At 33.0% G+C, this 17,957-nt stretch overlaps 1 protein-coding gene across 1 annotated transcript; it reads right to left on the bottom strand.

Annotated features, from left to right (window-relative positions):
• Window positions 1-111: 111 nt before the first annotated feature.
• Window positions 112-16,114, bottom strand: LOC148300713 (E3 ubiquitin-protein ligase MIB2-like). The gene is made up of 21 exons (XM_088274402.1): window positions 15,759-16,114; window positions 13,836-14,003; window positions 13,252-13,423; window positions 12,978-13,093; window positions 12,160-12,259; window positions 11,559-11,644; window positions 11,052-11,209; window positions 9,428-9,494; window positions 8,283-8,431; window positions 7,758-8,111; window positions 7,293-7,454; window positions 6,159-6,305; window positions 5,587-5,734; window positions 4,773-4,963; window positions 4,114-4,189; window positions 3,879-4,021; window positions 3,616-3,795; window positions 2,357-2,585; window positions 1,383-1,532; window positions 591-740; window positions 112-428 (listed from the first exon to the last, which is right to left on the bottom strand). Exons 1-21 carry the CDS (start codon window positions 15,814-15,816, stop codon window positions 181-183), a joined length of 3,252 nt encoding a protein of 1,083 aa, XP_088130528.1. The 5' UTR covers window positions 15,817-16,114; the 3' UTR covers window positions 112-180.
• Between the last annotated feature and the right edge of the window lie 1,843 nt (window positions 16,115-17,957).

The following is a 17,957-nucleotide window of genomic DNA, read 5'->3' as shown; positions in this document are numbered from 1 at the left end:
ATAAATGCTTTTTTGTAAATTTTGAACACATTATTTTTTTAAACCCAAATATTACGTTAAATGCATCTGGTTTTGTTTTATTCTAGCGACTCTAGTCATCCAAAATTTATCTTTTATTTGGGTAAAGACTTGGCTCGAAGAATTTGATACAGAGACCGCAAAGGAAAACCAGCGTCCAGCTCAGTAGAGATTGATCTTGCTGGTGATGTCCTGGCGACACATGTGGCAGGTGGCCAGCGTGGCGGCGCACTTGGAGCAGGCTCCGTGGCCGCACAGGAAAGCGACACTGCGTCGCCGCTCTAGGCAGATAGGGCAGCAGTGGGCCTCCTCGATCTCTTGTATCTTGCTCTCCAGGTAGCGCAACCTCTCCGCTGATGGCTGGCGACTGCGACACGGTATGGTGCGCCCGTCTGTTGTCAACCGCCGCTCTGGTGACAAAATTATTTATATTATCAAGAAAATCAATTGTATGTCGATTGCAATATTATATTTCATGTGTACAAAATCTACTATATTTTTTAATCAAAAAATTCATTTATGTACAACAAAAATTTTAATCATGGACATGGATGGAAAAAAACTCTAGTAACCTATAATGGTGGCACAGATGAGGCATTTCTTCATCCTGGCCGAGCAATCTTCACAGGCTGGCCGGTGTCCACACGGCTCCAGTAAACAATTAGCTTCTGACAGCTCACAGCACACCACACATTCAGTTGGCTTAGCTCTAGATACAATCCCTGAAATGAAATATTTAAAATTTATGTAAAACAATTCCACAAATAGGTTATATGTGTTTTTGAGTGATACTGTGCTTTACTAGATTTTTCCATCTTTTCTTTTAACACTTTTTAATTTGTGTATTTTTGTAACAAAACAATTTTATAATTTTTAATATGATAAATTAGCAAAATTTCTTTAGAGTACTAAAACAACTGATATTATCACCTTTCTAGCTCATTAAATGGTCTCACCTTTTTTGAAATAGATTCAAATAAAAATTTACTCGCATTTGGAAAAAAAAAATTGCATTTTAAATTCTGATGAGTAGTAAGTGAATCCACAATCCTAATCGGGGAATGAAATTTATTGGTTTTCTCTTTATCACTTTCAAAGAATTGTGATTCAGGTTTAAATGATTTTTTGGAGCGCAGGACTGATCACCTTGCCATCATGATAATATAATTAATGATCAAGTCAACAGTGTCATTTCAATGGGTTGCGCGATACACCATTACAGTCCGAATAGGGGTTACACAAAGTGATTAGACTTGAACGACTCTATGTAACAGATTCATTTGAAATTCATAATCGAGAAAATGAGAAATACAATAATATGTATTTAGAAAGAATTAAACCCTAGCATTCAGGAATATACTTACCGACATTGGAAGGTGGAGAAGCAGATTTCCTATGTCGAGACGGGCGTACAGGATGTTGTGGACTGGAAGTATTGTTGGTTTTACCCGGAATCCCTCTATTCATCATATTGGCGTAGTGCACTGGACTACTGTTACTGCTACTACATTCACCTGCCAATCAACCAGAACCAAATACTTTAATATTCATATGTGAACCCATCAAAGCAGGAAAAGTGCTAAATTTATTTCCAAATATACAAGTATGAAATGCGGATATTAAACAACAGATGGCACCCCAATATAGGGTGGAGAAACAAATTTGACGTTTACGCCATTTTGTTCTACCACCAACAAGAGTCAACCTGCACATATGATAGTGTAACAAAGTGTTTGTATTGCTGTGTTTAATATGTCAAAATTTATTTTAATTAAAAAGCATTCGCGGACAGTATTTTATTTTTTGTTTTCATTTGAAGAAAACTGCTGCTGAATTATACCGATTACTTAGAGAAACTTATGGTGAACATGCTTCATCGCAAGATACGTGCGAACGATGGTTTTGTCATTTCAAAAGTGGTGATTTCGATGTTGCAGACAATGAACACAGAAAACTGGCAAAAAAAGTACAAAGATGTGAAATCGCAAGCATTTCTGAAAGAAAACGATTCTCAAAAACAGCTCACAGATTAATTTAATGTTCGTCGACAAGCTGTTTCCAGTCGCCTACATAGATGGGAAAGATTCAGAAGGTAAGCAGATGGAAAGGCGCCAAAACACATCTGAAACTTTCCTCGAACAATACGAAAAGAAGTTGTTTTTGCATCACATTGTTACTGGGGATTAAAAATGGATATATTTTGAGAATCCGAAGCTCGAAAAATCAATTCTCACTAGTTACAAAAGCATTTGTATTAATTGATTCAGAATATGGGATTAAAATTTCCTTTGAAACGGTGAAATGTATAAACATTAATAAATGAAATGAGTTTAGGTACCTAAATCAGCATAATTATGAAGATTGTAATAATTTCTTTTAGAAGGGGAAGCATTGACATTAACTCCTGTGTTAGCTCCTCCAAAGGCAGTTTCGCGGCTACTGTTGGGCAATTCCAGTCCCGGATGAGGACCGATGCTAAGACCTCCTAGGTATCTATTGGTCGGCTCTAATGCCTCTTCAGTGACATCTTCATTATTTGGAATGAAATGTGGTAGCAATTCTTCTAACTGAAAATTCAATAGTTTTGATTAAAATATTTTAAAATCATAAAATTAAATAAAAACTTTACAGACCAACAGCAAAATATTTTAGGTATGTAGATTTTTATAATTTGTATCCCTGGAATGACACAGTTCCAATCAACATAATTTGGTAGTTAAAAGAGTTTTCTATTGCATATGAAAGGGTTACATTTATATCTAGGGAAATTTATGTGGTACGTTTTAAAAATACTACATAACATGTGAAGTTTTACCAGAAAATTATGTATTATAAAATAAAGGTAAAATCCACCCAACATGATTTTTTGAGAAAAATGAGAGTAAAAAATTATATCCATATTTAGAAAAAAAATAAATAAATAAAATTCGGATATGGCTGAATTTGCAATTAAATTCAAATATACCTGCTTAGACCGAGGTTAGCCTCTGTCGAAAATTGTGCCAGTCAGTATTTGGGTATTTTGATCATGCTTTTTAATGAGTTATAATTGGGTCAAATTTACTTATCTATTTTTTGTATAATAATTCATAGACAGTTTTATCATTCGAATTCAATTTTTATTTTAATAAATTCAAGTTATTTAAAATATATTTATTGGAATAAAGTTATTATCTTTGAAAAAAAGTTATTATTTAAGTAAATTTAGTAGATATATTAATATTTAAGAAAAATGTTCAATTGTTCTTTTAAAATGTTTGAAATATTCCTGACATCTTTATTATAGAGTATTTCTGAACACAAAATATAACCTTTTTATCTGTCTTTTTTTTAAATTGGCAGAAGTAAAAGATTTTGCCTATTTTATCTAGGATATTTTAATATCACCGTAAAATATATATTTTTTAAAACTGTGTGCTTTAACATTTATCTTTTAAGTAAATACAAACTGCACAGGACGTCACTCTATTTGCAATCAATGTTAAGGTGAATTTGCTTAATATTTCAATAAACTCTAAACATTAAAGCATTATTTTTAAAGGAAAACAAACATCGCATAGTAATCACTAAATTTATTTGACTGTAATGTATACAGACCTTCTTTCCACCAGTGGTAGAAACATCTATCAAGTCGTAAACACATTTTCCTTCCTTATTTTTTGCTTTGGGATCACAGCCTTTTTTTATCAAAAAAATAATTATGGAATACGTAACTCTATTTGCACCCACATCATTTGGTGTTAACTTATCATAAATCGCAAATATCTCCGGACAATCCTGAAACACAATTGATTTTAAATAAAGTATCAAAGGTCGAGCAAAAATGAAATATAAATTTAATATATTACTCCGGGACTTACTTTACTATTTGGTTTCTGGGCTTCCGAAGATTGAGCATTTACTCTTTTCATATATGCGATATGCAACGCCGTGTTGCCATCTTCATCAAATGCAGTCACTAAACATTCCAAACTAACTAGCTGTTCAATAACGATACAATGTCCTGCAAGTAAACAAATTATGCTAATGAATAACAAACAGGAAAATAAAATAAAACAGTCAAAAGATATGAGAATGAATTTGGAATTTACATACCTTGCGAAATGGACAATAATAATGGAGACTGGTGTCTATTATTTCTAAGATTTAAGTCTGCATGTCCAATAGTGACCTGCAAACATATTTAAAGAATTCTTGTGAAGTTTAATGAGTCATCTGATAATCAGCTAGTTTCTTTTTTCTTTGAGATAACAAATCTCTTTCTTTGTAACTCAATTTCGTCTGAAATTATTATTTTCAAATATTGTCATTTAGATTTTCCGCTAAATTGTACCGTTTTTTTAATTAGATGCATAAAGCCATTTTAAGTTTTTAAAAGTAAATTTGGATATAAGAAAAACATAAAATAAAAATTAAATTAAATGTATAAAAAGGTACATAATCAATGTACTTTTTGAAAATAATTAAATACTTTCAATGAGGTCCTTTTAGAGCATAAGCACTAGTGGCCCATGGGGTGTATTTGATTCACTTTGTATATGTGGGACAAAAGAAGGAATTGTATTCAAAGACATATCCATTCAATAAATTTTACAACTTGTTCCTATTCTCAAGCTGGGAGATTGTAGTCCCCCATTTCAACCTCACATTCCAACTAAAAAAGTACCTACTTGAGATTTTTTCTTGTATAAAATGGCCTAAATATTTATTGCTATTCAAAGAAAAACAACCGGGGCCATTGAGGAAGTACTAACTAGAGCGCTGACAGCTTGAGCATGGCCATTCAAAGCGGCCAAGTGGAGGGCGGAGAAACCATCTTCCTTGGGACGGTCCACGAGAGAAGGCGCACGGCGACAGATGGCGGCACAGGCGAAGGCGTTTCCCTTCAAAGCCGCATGCTGGAGGGCATTAAACCCACGCTTATTGGCCAATCCAAAATTGGTATCTGCGCAGAACCATTTTAAAAATCAATAATCAGGTGCTTACTTACATATTTTACTAGTAAATATTTTCTACATGTTCAGAGCAGTGTCTAACAACTTTGTCTTAGAGAAGCACTCTCAAAGGGCAGTAAATTAAAAAAAAATTATACAATTGATTCTCGATTTACTGAAATGGATGGTGGGAAAATTCAGTTAATAAAACAACTGTTATATAATAATAATAATATTAATATTGTTCATATTATTGTTTTTTGAAAAAACTGCAGAATCATTATTTGAATTTTATAGTTTTCAGAAAATGACTTGGGACTTTTTAAATATCGCAGAGCGGAAACTCGGCATAGAACTTGGACGATGCAGTAGACTTGGACATGAGTGGTGCAAAGTCAGAACTCAGTAGTGGAAGTCAAAGAGAAAAGTGAGTCTAAGGGAGACAGTGTAAAGAAAAGAGTCAATGAGAAAACTAAGTTAAAGAAGATGAAGAGTACCACGTCGGTAAGAATAAATCCTGACTCGACCAGATGACTTATGTTCACATTTAAATAAAAATAGTACCACGTCATGATTGAATTGAAAAGTTGGAAAAGGAGTGGAATTCTAGTAAATAGTGTTTGATTATAGTTACCAGGATAGTCACACAACATCTGAATTATTCTCATGGAACCAGTGAGCGGTGCAGGGGTGGTGGTGGAGGAGGTGGAAGGGGGCGACCCTCCCCCACTACTACACTGGTTGTTGATAGCATCATGCAAGGCAGTATCCCCATAAGTGTCCTAAAGTTTACAGTTTACTATTAAAATACTGTTTATATATGTTTGCAAAGACAGAGTGGTGTGGCGTTCTATTCTCTCTGCCTACCCCTGCGGGGAAGCGGCGTGATGGTTAGTTAGTTAGTTTTTTTTATATATGTACTATGCCGTTTTCTGTGCCCAAGTGGATCTAAATAAACCACACGAAAAAAAGGATCTATATTGGAATTTTTTACAAATGAACACATTTCAGTTTTAATTATTTTGTCAACAGAAATTCAGATTATTTTTTTTAGCTCTGTTTAAATTTTTGGACCCTTCAGTTTATACAAATAAGCTTCTTCTGTACTTAAAACTAATTTTAAAATACAGTAATATGATGTCAAAATACAAAATTCTTTATTTCTCTTATAAAAAAAATCCTTAATAATTCAAAATAAAAATGCACCTGCAAATTGACATTAGGGTTATGTTGCAGAAGAACCCAAACACAATGCGGTAGACATTTGTGTGCTGCAATGTGTAATGCCGTACATCGGCTACGATTTACAGCGTTGATGTCCACATCTTTATCTGACAGAAGTATTTCCAGTATCTGTTGAGAAAAAAAGTTAGGAACCCATCACATATGTATAAGTATTTAAAATTTATTTAAGTCACGGGAGTATTTCAATGTATTGACAATGGAAATTCGGAACTGAAAAGCAAATGGTAGTAAGTTCAGTATTTAGGTAATATGACAATTGTCACGAACCAAGAATAAGGCTTTAATGTACTGAACATTCAGAGTTCACTAGTGTTATTATCGTTTTGATTCAAAACTATATTTAAAATAAAAGTTGTATGAAAATACTTTATTTAGAGTCATGTCAATGAGAAGCATATAGCAGTTTGTCTAAAAATACTATATGATAATTATTTTTAAAAAATCTAGAATATTTAAAAACATATGCAAATTTGATTTAAATAGAGTCATACTTATAGTGAACCTACTTAAAACCAGGGCTTTTTTTTAAACAAAAAAGGTCAATCAAATCTAGATAACAATGCATTATGCGTGATAATGAGTTGAGATAACAGAAACTGCAATGTAATGGAATATACACATAATACATAATAATACAATTAGATAGATGTGAAAATAAATGTTTATAATTCTAGATTCCAATATCTTTTCTGGACCTGTTAATTTAATATGTGAAGTACAGTAAAGGCTCATTAATTGAAGGGACTAAAAAGAGAAAAATTTAATATTTAGAATTTTAAATTATAAAATTTGAAAAAATCAATTACTCATTTTTCATGTATAAACTGATGCAAAGCAATCTTTCCAAAGTAATTGATATTTTTTGTTTGAAAATAACAAAAGAAGTAAAATGTAAATTTGAATAAAAAAAATATGTGTATTCATTGTTTTTTTTTTTTTTCTAGCCTATTTTTATAATATTAATAATTTCATTGGTGTAAAAAATCATTATAAATATGTTTTGAATTATGGCAAACATTTAATTTAAGTTGTTCAAATTAAAGAGCTCTCACTGTAATCATTTGACTAATTTAGCCCATTATTCAAATGTGTAACCTCTGGTTGGTTGCCAAAAGCCGCATCATGAAGTACCGAGTCCCCGTCATCGTCCACGGCAGTGGGACGTGCTCCCCGAGACAGCAGGAACTGCACGAGGGGGCGGTGACCTTGGTACGCCGCCACCTGCAGCAGGGTCTTCCCGCAGTATGGAGTATCAATCTGTCCAGACAAAGAGAGGGTCTAATAATCAATATCAGTTTATTTTATCCCTCTTCACATTAAAGGTGGGGACTGACCGGAACATTTTGTCGCAACATAACATTCGCGGCGAGCATCCGAACATCAGATGTAGTACTCGGAACAAGCTCGGCCGATATTTGAGCAGTGGCCGATTTACTAAGGAATTCAAAAGAGATTAAGAAAAACCTTTCTCTCATGTAATTAGCGATCAATATAAAACTGTATTAATTTAACTACGGGAGAAGAAATAAGAATAGTATAATAAATAATAATAATACGTACAATGGTTTTATCTTTCTCATATAGCTCCTTGACATATTCCAAATTCCCCTGAGCGACTTTACTCATCAGAAGTCTCATTTCCGGCCGATCGGGGCTGGAGTCAGGGGGTGCCGGAAGGGCGCTGTGCCCCGGCAGCGGAGGTACGGGGCCTGGGACGGGAAGGGGCGCCGCAGGGCATCCTTGGGCCGCTCTGGCGACAGGAACAACTGGCGGCTCGGGTTTAGTGCAGCGCTGAACCAGCACTACACACTGGGGGTTGAGAGTCCACATTTTCTTTGTCACATCGTCCAGTATTTGTATTCGAAGGTCCCCATCTGCGTAAACATTCATCACAGTCCCAACTTTGCCCAAATCCTGAGACAAAAAGAGTTAATCAACATGACATGTATTGAATATAAAAAAGGATACTACAATCATATTTGTTGTTTTAAAGTCTGCAGAAAAAATGTTGCCAGTTTAAAAATCTAATCTCAAAAAAAACACCTTTATTTTAAATGAGAAAAAATTTTAAAATATTTTTCTTACGGTCTCCATTGCTGGCACCCATTCGCCGTGTTGTCTTTGCAGTTGGCGTACTTGAGGGAGGTCTGATATAATCCGAACTGTGTCTCCGATTCTGTACCAAGCCACAGCCACCAGTGCAGCGGGATGAAACGTCCAACGGTTCGGGCATCCTACAATATGTCGCACACTTAATTTACACACAATATTTTCTATTTTTCTTTTTTTATAGAAAAATATAGTCATCATAACCATTACATAAGTAATATGAATTGCTTAAAACTACACTAATATTTTTAATATTCTATTTTAATATACTTTAAGATAACACCCCCTTGTGGGCGCTGGCGGTCTAGAGGGGGGCGGCAAGGGGCCCAGAAAAAAAGGGGGTGTTGAAGTGGTTTAGGGAGTCTATTCACTGAAATTAAAACCTACCTACATAAATACTACACAAATTGCTCCCACTGGTAAAATAGCATCGTTTAGAATTAAAGTAATAAATGTGGTTTTTAAGATGTAAAGTTTTAAAAATTTGGGGGGCACTGAAAAATAATTGATTTTTAAAGTGGGCGATAGACGAAATAAGTTTGAGAACTACTGCTCTATAGGGATTTTATAAAGAATAAATAAGATGGTATCGTCGTCAAATATCTTTTTTATTAAATGATTTCAAATTTGTATATAATTTTAACTCCATTAACTAACTAAGTAGGCAGAGAGAATAGAACGCCACACCACTCTGTCTTTGAAACATTCTTGGCCTCTTCTGCATTTATGCATCTCTTCATACATACCCGCCGATTTTTTCGACTCACCTAACCTAACATAACCTAACCTAACCTGACCGCTTGCAAGTATTTAACATACCTGATCGTGACAAATTTTTATCGGTCTTTCTCGGCTCCTTTTTTCTCATCACTACATTTGCCTCATCAATTTATTTTATAGTTCTTTCTTAACTCATTTGTTCCACATGTCCAAACCATCTAAACACACCTTTCTTAATCTTATCGATACTGCTTATCCCAGCTTTGCATTCCTTCATTATTTCACCATTCGAACATCTAAAATCGTTTTGCCAAACTGGCAGTACACAACTGAGTCCTGGTTTCAATCCTAATGCTTGTAGTATCTTTTTTCTGCTATGCAAATCTACATGAAAATAATACCTTCATGCTGAACTCTGATGTCTCCTCTCTCCGTTACTCTGTGAACGACACCAATCTTTCCAATATACTAAAAATAAGAAGAAAAAAAACATATGTCAAATATTAAACTTGGACAATGGATCGAGATGAGATTGGAGATGTAGGATCAAATTCAAAAAGCAGATTAAGTAATAGATTCTTTGCAAGAATTGTACATATATATTGTTGGGTTATTGGATTTTATCACTTAATGCTACTAATCACACTTTGAAATCAGTGCTCAATAATTTCCTAATAATTAACACATTATATTCATTACATTTTGACGGTCTTAAATACTTAAAATTTTGGACATCTCAACATAGATGAATAAGAAAATGGATGTCTGTCACAAGTAATTACTTTACACCAGTGCTCCGCAACCGGTGTGCCGTGGAACACTGGTGTGCCATGAGCCGAATACAGGTGTGCCGCGATCAAATTTAATGTATATGACATTTTACAGTTTTTCATTTTGTATTTAATACACAATGACGAATTATTTTTCATAATATTGTTTGTTTTTCAAAATGTAGGATATAATAATTCTCTCTTTCTCAACCCTTGTCCGCACCCCAATGGTGCATAGGGCACTGCATCATATAAGCGCAGTGTTATCTTGATAGTTAACACATGAAGGAAAGGTGATTAGCCCTCCGCTTCAGGTACCAGGCCAGGGTAGTATTGAATAAATATTAGACTGAAAAAATCATTTATATTTATTTAACCCCCCCCCCCCCCCCGGAAATTGAACCCGGGACCTCCAGAACGGTAGCTGAGCGTGCTGACCATTACACTACGGAGGCGGATAACTACTACAATTAAATAATTTTTCATTGGTCTATATATACTTAAGCTTTTGGTGTGCCGCGGAACACTAGGAAGAATTTTAGTGTGTCATAGGTGAGAAAAGGTTGTAGAGCACTGCTTTACACACATGCAACATACTTCTCCAAAAATAGTTCCTAAATGGAGAAAGCCAGATTTGTGAACTAGTATTTTTGGACACACTCAAAATGTTATAAATGAAATAATCTGGTCAAATTAAAAGCTGCATAAAAAAATTCAAATCATGTTTCCATGTATGTAAAACAAATCTGGTTAGGATCTTGTATACATCTAAATAAAAGCTTTTTCAATCCAACATAGATGGCTCTAGTGAACTCACATGTACATTGTTATGAGATGAATAGTATATGTAGGAGATCCAAAAATTTGAGTAGTGTGGTTGTCAATCATGGGTAGAATGGTGAATGTTGCATGTGTGTAAAGTGATTACTTAACCAGCGTTTGACGGGTCATAAGCCCTATAAAAAGCTTGAATTCTATATTCTTCGTCATCTATGTCTCAATGTCAAAATGTAGCACATTTTTCTTGGTCTTTTAAAAAGATTAAATCGAGGTTTCACTATGTGTTAATAATTCTCAATACATTTGCTGAGCATGCGCAAACTTTTGTCTTGTGACGATGATGTGTCAAATTAATATGACGTGATGATTGAACTTTTTTCTAGAAAACTTTAAATTATTATGTAAAGTCACCATATACTGGATTATGATTAGTTTTACCTAGAGTTATCTGGTATAATGTTTTCAGTATACTTACATCGGCCATGCGGGGATTCCAGCCTCCGTGTCCTTGCTGCAGATGGCGGAGTGTGTCAGCATCCAGTGCCACCCTCACGCGGTCTCCGGGACACAACCGAGGCGCAGCTTCACTCTCCGCGGGATTCTCCCCCGCCACAGAAGCATCTGCCGTTTTCCCTGAATTCAAAAATACTAATTCAATAAGATACAGTGGAGCCTCTCATAACGAGTTTAATTCGTTCCAGCATCTTACCCCTTAAGCTACATTCACTAAGCGAAACATTTTTTCCCATACAAATCAATGTAAAATACAATAATGCCAGGCCGAAATTTTTTTTTATTTTTTACATTACTTTTTTTAACGTTTATTAGCGTGTAAAAACTTGGATTAGAATAAATTATAATGAATTTATGACAAATAATTAATATTTTTTACCTAGAAAACTGTTTTAAGACATTTGTCTTTGCCGACGCTTCAAAGTTTGGCATTATCATTGAATAATTTTGTAGTGATTATAGCACTTACCTAAGACAGGAAGATGATGGGTATAATAGAATCCTGAAGTAGCTGGAGTGATGAATTTCAAATCCATTATTCCTTTGTGTCCAACTCTGTTGAGATGTTGCATTTTTTAATGAATTATTTAACATATACCAATAATCTAATAAACCATGACTCATTAAAACAGTTAACATCTGGGACATGCCTCACATTATCAGAATAAAGTAAGACGATATGGGGAGCAAAATTATTTCAATATTTACATTTCTTGATGAAACTCTTGATGAAAGAGATTGATAAAACACAGAGTAGGTAATTTATTAAATTTTTTTTTACCTCCAACTAGGTTTCGGTATTTCAATAGATTTTTTATAATAGAGGTTATTAAATATTTATACATTTACCCCTATCCCACAATGACACCTCAAGTTTTTTTTTTATATTTTAATATTCATATAACAATTAACAATTGTGACAATTATTATACATGCCAGAAAGAAAATGAAATCCAGCAAACCGTGATGAAAAAATTAAATCAAACACACAATGAATGATGGCAAAATGACTGTGTGGATTCAATCTGTTCTAATTTGATCCGGTAGCAAAATAAAAATAAAATATTTACCGGTAGTCGTTTTTGGTCCCATCTCCCCACTGCACACAAGCCACTGAGCGGCTAGATTCATTTCCCCAACAGCAAATGTCTGTTACTTTGCCAGTCGAACCTGAATTCCAATGATATAATTGTATAAGTGTTCCCATCGCTATAAACCTAATTTTTCATTAATCAAAATTTTTCATTTGTATGAATGTTAAATGGGAATGTGCTGTTCTTCCTCCATCCAGTTGGGTGCCAGCTATTGGCTTGTGATCGTATTTTAGCTAATATATAATATTAAATGAACTACGTATCTGATGAAGACTTGGATTGAACAGCTTTTGACAAAAATGACAAAAAATTTGTGTCATTTGGTCCATTACTTCCATAAAAATAATGTTTTTTTTCATATCTCAACTACAGCATGTCTTCGATTGGCGTTGCGGGTTCAATTCCCGCCAATTGAAAAATAAATACAAGAAAGATTTATTTTCAATTGGTCTGGGTGTTTGTGATTTATTTTTCTCACCTAATTTCCCTATCAAAGTCAAAGTCTCTAAAAGAGGCTTTGCGGGTTATTCTTTTTTTTTTAACTAATATTTACTTCAACTCTAACTTGCAAAAATGATTTTTGCTACCTGAATCTGCACCCTAGTATGTAATAACCATCCGGTGGTGAAGTTAATTTTTTTCAATTAGTTTAGTTTTTGTATGGTTCAACTGATAAAATTCAATTCAACCAAATACTGATATGTAACGGACATCAATTAAGAAAATTTTCTACAATATCCGATATTTTATAGGAATATAATCATAAAAATATAAATTAAAAATTATATACAAACCTTCACCGCCATCTTGGTTTCCCCATTTCCAATCGTGTCCTCTTTGAACAGTAGCTCCTACGTATATACCCTTTATCAATAACTTAGCTTCATTAAGCCGGGGTGTTAATTTTACTCTGTGGACAATTCACATAGATTAATGACGAAATGCCTGATGTAAGTCAAATAGTAAACCTTATTGATCTATTAATATTTCTTACTTAATTATTATAAAAGCAATACAACATTATTATTCTTATTATTATTTTTAAACCATTATCAAACAAAAACTCACCCCGATGATATTGGACTTTCGTATCTAAGAAATGGATGTTCTAGGTTATGTTTCTCTGAATGATAGCATGGAGTGCATAGATCGTAGTCATAACATATAGTGCATTTATATCGCATTCCCACAATACCATTTTGTTTACAAGAATCACATTCAATATTTGGATGTCGAACGCCTGAAAATCAAAACACAATTTCTAATTGTATGTAGAAATCCATCCACTCTGCCCCCCGAATTCCAACAACATAATGTTAGTACATAAAATTGACGATTAATATATTAGCCGTAGTTTTAAATGTAGGCTTTACCGTTAATACTGATGAGTAACAGCTAAATTATATTACCCAACTTTTATCAATATTACAGACGAACAAAATGAAACATTTTAATTAATAAAATAAAATGTGTTGGTTACAAAGGTTTCATAAAAAAATAAAACATAACAATAATTTTGCGGGCTATACATTTTTTAAAACAACATTGAAGAGATATAAACAGAGTCTGACAGATAAGACAGAACTCGCACTTTTAATGCCATGTAAGAAGCATTCCGTCCCACCCCTAAGACCAGTATTGGGAATACATACCACACTGTGCAGTGTCTATCACAATCAGGTCAAATTGGCCTTGATAGCCGGTACGGTAATTGGAACGTAATCCACAATCCCAACAGACTACGACTGTCTTATCAGGTGAGCGCTTACTACCTGCCTGACCCAACTCGCACACTGTTCCAGAAGAACCAATCCCGCCATCTGTAACCCAATACACACACATTATTAATACTCTGCTAATAGATTTATAATGAAGCTTGTGAGTAAAGAAGGAGCAGTTAAATTAAATACAATCAACATTTTAATAACTGAATATTAAAATGTTGATTGTATGTGATGATAATAGTTATAAATAGAAAAACAATTTACATAGATGGCAGTTTTGGAGCCGGTTTTCTTTGTTTCAATACTTTTAAATTTACAAGTTTAACAACAACAAAAACATTCCTCAACGGTGTACAGAAACAAATTAGGTTTACAGCAGTGGCAGATTTAGCATTTGAGATTAAATTTTGAGGGCCCCTTTTAAATGTTTTTAAAGACTCACCTGTAGAGAAATTCACATCATTTAATGTTTGCAATATGATTTTGATTATTTTTGTAAATGCATCAGTATTTAAGTAAAATTTAATCTAACACTCTCCTTATCAATCATCGTTCACTTTGGTATTACACAAAAAACCATGAATGATAAGGACAGTGTTAAGGTAGGAACTGAACTGAGCCATTTCGTCGTAACACATTATGATGCGAGTATACATATAGTCAGTACAGCGAGTCGAGCGCTCCATCCATAGTTTCGGTTGCTCGCTAATACTCGCCGCGAGTGATGTTACGACGTTACGTTACGACGAAATGCTCCGGTCAGTCCTTACCTTTATATTACCATAGAATCAAGTAAACGATGGTTTTAATTTACAAAATAAAATTGAATTGTGTATGGGTAAGTTTGAAAAAATATGGAAAGAAAATGATAAAAAAAAACACTGTAAATGCCTTTTGTACAAGAATATAAATATTAAAACCCAAAAATACATAGTAAATATTTAATGCATATTTAAATATTTTATGTATAATATTAATATGTTTTAATTATTTATTTTTATTATTAATAAATTGTCCACCTCTGTAGTTTAATGGTTAGCATTTTTGGTTACCATATTAGGGGTCCCTGGTTCGATTCCCAGAGGAGAAAATAAATGTGGTTTTTCACTGTAATATTCATTTATTATTACCCAGGAATGGTACCTGAAGCGCAGGACTGATTATCTTGCCTTCATATAACAAACAATCTAATAAACATTGTAAAAATTTGATGCAGTGCCCTACGCACCATTGGGTGCGGGTAAGGGTCAGTAGTAGTAGTAGTAGTAGTAGTAGTAGTAGTAGAATTAATTTACGAGAGTTCTAAATCAACAAACCTAAGGGGAGAAAATAATATATTCTAAAAATAAACAGTCTGAAGGAAGTCTAAAAATAAGCATAGGAAATACTTCTGCCCCTACAGCACCATTATTCACATACTTCTAATTATAGACATATTTAACTCAATGACTAACACACTTTTCCTGCTAGTTCAAAAATAAGAAGCAAAAACTTAATGCAATCTTGGTAATAGAAACATTTAGAACTTTTTAAGAGTATAAAAATATTAATTTATTTTATAAAACGGTTCATACGCTAAAATAACATAACAAGACCATTTCATGGAGAGTATGTATGAAAGAAGAAAAAAAATATTGATGTTGAGCCCTTTAGAGCCTACTAGAAACATGGTTTTCTGTTAACAAAACTATGTCAGTCCGTAAATAAATTCAAAAACAGATCGCTAATACGCTCTAAAAAAACAGACATTTTTAGAAATAATATTCTAATTAAAACAGAAGGTTGATTTCCACAACCAAAAACAAATGTAAGAAATGTAACAAGATAAAATATCAGTAAAATCTCAAATACCTTGATCGCCCCATATCCAATCTTGTCCTCTGATAACTCTGACTCCGGGGGTGTACATTTTGAATAAAAATCAAAAAATGCAGGATTTATTCGACATCCCCATTCGCCCATTTACTTTCGTTGGCTGTTTCCGCGACAAGTAATAAAATACAGCAAAGCATAAACGGTTATCATGTTTACACTTATTTTGAATCCCTTATTAAAAATTGAATGAGTACACAATATCGAGTGTATCAAGTAAATACGTTTTAATATGTTTTGAAAATACGATAACAGCTCAAGTTTATTTTCTTCTCTAACTCCTGAACGATACGAAACGCGAGTAATGTCAAATTGTCAATTGTTGTCAATTGTACATCCAAAGATAAAAGGTTACTAAACGATACTAAATATGGCAATAGACAATATAAGGACATAAGTGCTTGCTTATGTTTATGCAGTATCTACCAATTTATCAGTAGAATATGGGCGTCTGTTTACTACCCGGAATTACACGGAATTTTACCGTCTGGCACGTCAGTTAGTGTTTCAAAACGACGATCGGCTTGGATTGGCTTGTACTTTTGTCCATCTTTTTTCGGATCGGTGCGTGAATACGTTGCGCGTAAATTCGATCACGCTAAACTGTCATAGTCACTTTCAATTTTCAAAACCGGACTGCCGGATGGTAAAATTCCATGTGGAACACAAAGCCCTATGTGTTTATGAAGAATGAGGACGGCCGAAAAAGACTTGGCATGATTAGATCAATCTGGACCTAAAATCCAATGGTGTCAAAAGTCAGCGTAATCAGCGGGCATGTATGACTATATATATATATATATATATATATATATATATATATATATATATATATATATATATATATATATATATATATATATATATATATATATATATATATATATATATATATATATATATATATATATATATATATATATATATATATATATATATATATATATATATATATATATATATATATATATATATATATATATATATATATATATATATATATATATATATATATATATATATATATATATATATATATATATATATATATATATATATATATATATATATATATATATATATATATATATATATATAAATATATATATATATAAATATATATATATATATATAGGGTCCGCCATCTAAAGTTTTTTTTTCAACTAGTGCTTATTTCGTGAATGGTAACACTTAGCTCATGTCTGATTTGACAAATAATTAGTTTTATCCTTCCGCTGAGCGAATATGGTTGTGTATACGCTTGAACAACGCTGAGAAATATTGCGACATTCGACTTACAGAAGATGCCGATTTTGCCAAAAAAATCATCTTTTCGGATGAAGCTCATTTTGATCTTGGCGGGTATGTAAACAAGCAAAATTGTCGTATTTGGGGCACAGAAAACCCGCACGCATACATTGAAAAGCCGGTACACCCAAAACGAGTCACTGTTTGGTGCGGATTTTGGTCCAGAGGCATAATTGGGCCATTTTTCTTTGAAAATGAGCAAGGAGTGGCCGTTAGTCAATGGCGATCGTTATCGGGCCATGTTGAACGGATTTTTGTTCACAAAAATTGAAGAGGAGGATATTGGCAACATTTGGTTTCAACAGGACGGCGCTACGTGCCACACAGCCGAAGCTACACTCGATGTTTTGCGCCCCATTTTCAAAAAAAAAATGTTATTTGGCGGACCCTTTATATATATATATAATATATATATATATATATATATATATATATATATATATATATATATATATATATATATATATATATATATATATATATATATATATATATATATATATATATATATATATATATATATATTTATATATATATATATATATATATATATATATATATATATATATATATATATATATATATATATATATAAATATGTATATATATATATATATATATATATATATATATATATATATATATGGATGTAAATGAAGGGAGGAGTGTATGTCAGGACAAAAGAGTGTGGCGTTCCATCCTCTCTGCCTACCCCTGCGGAGAAACGGCTTGATGGTAATAGTAGTAGTAGCAAAACGTTTAATGTAAATAAACGTTTACATGTATTCCATGCTCCATACATAATTTTATTGCACTGGCTTCATTAGGCCATGATGGCCAAGTCATGTTCTGATTGGGGTTTTCTGGTAT

The sequence above is a fragment of the Brachycentrus maculatus genome, unplaced genomic scaffold (genome assembly GCF_059751285.1).
Source record: "Brachycentrus maculatus isolate JH-2025_06_01 unplaced genomic scaffold, ASM5975128v1 h1tg000667l, whole genome shotgun sequence".
NCBI lineage: Eukaryota > Metazoa > Arthropoda > Insecta > Trichoptera > Brachycentridae > Brachycentrus > Brachycentrus maculatus.
This window is presented reverse-complemented; position numbering and strand designations above follow the sequence as displayed.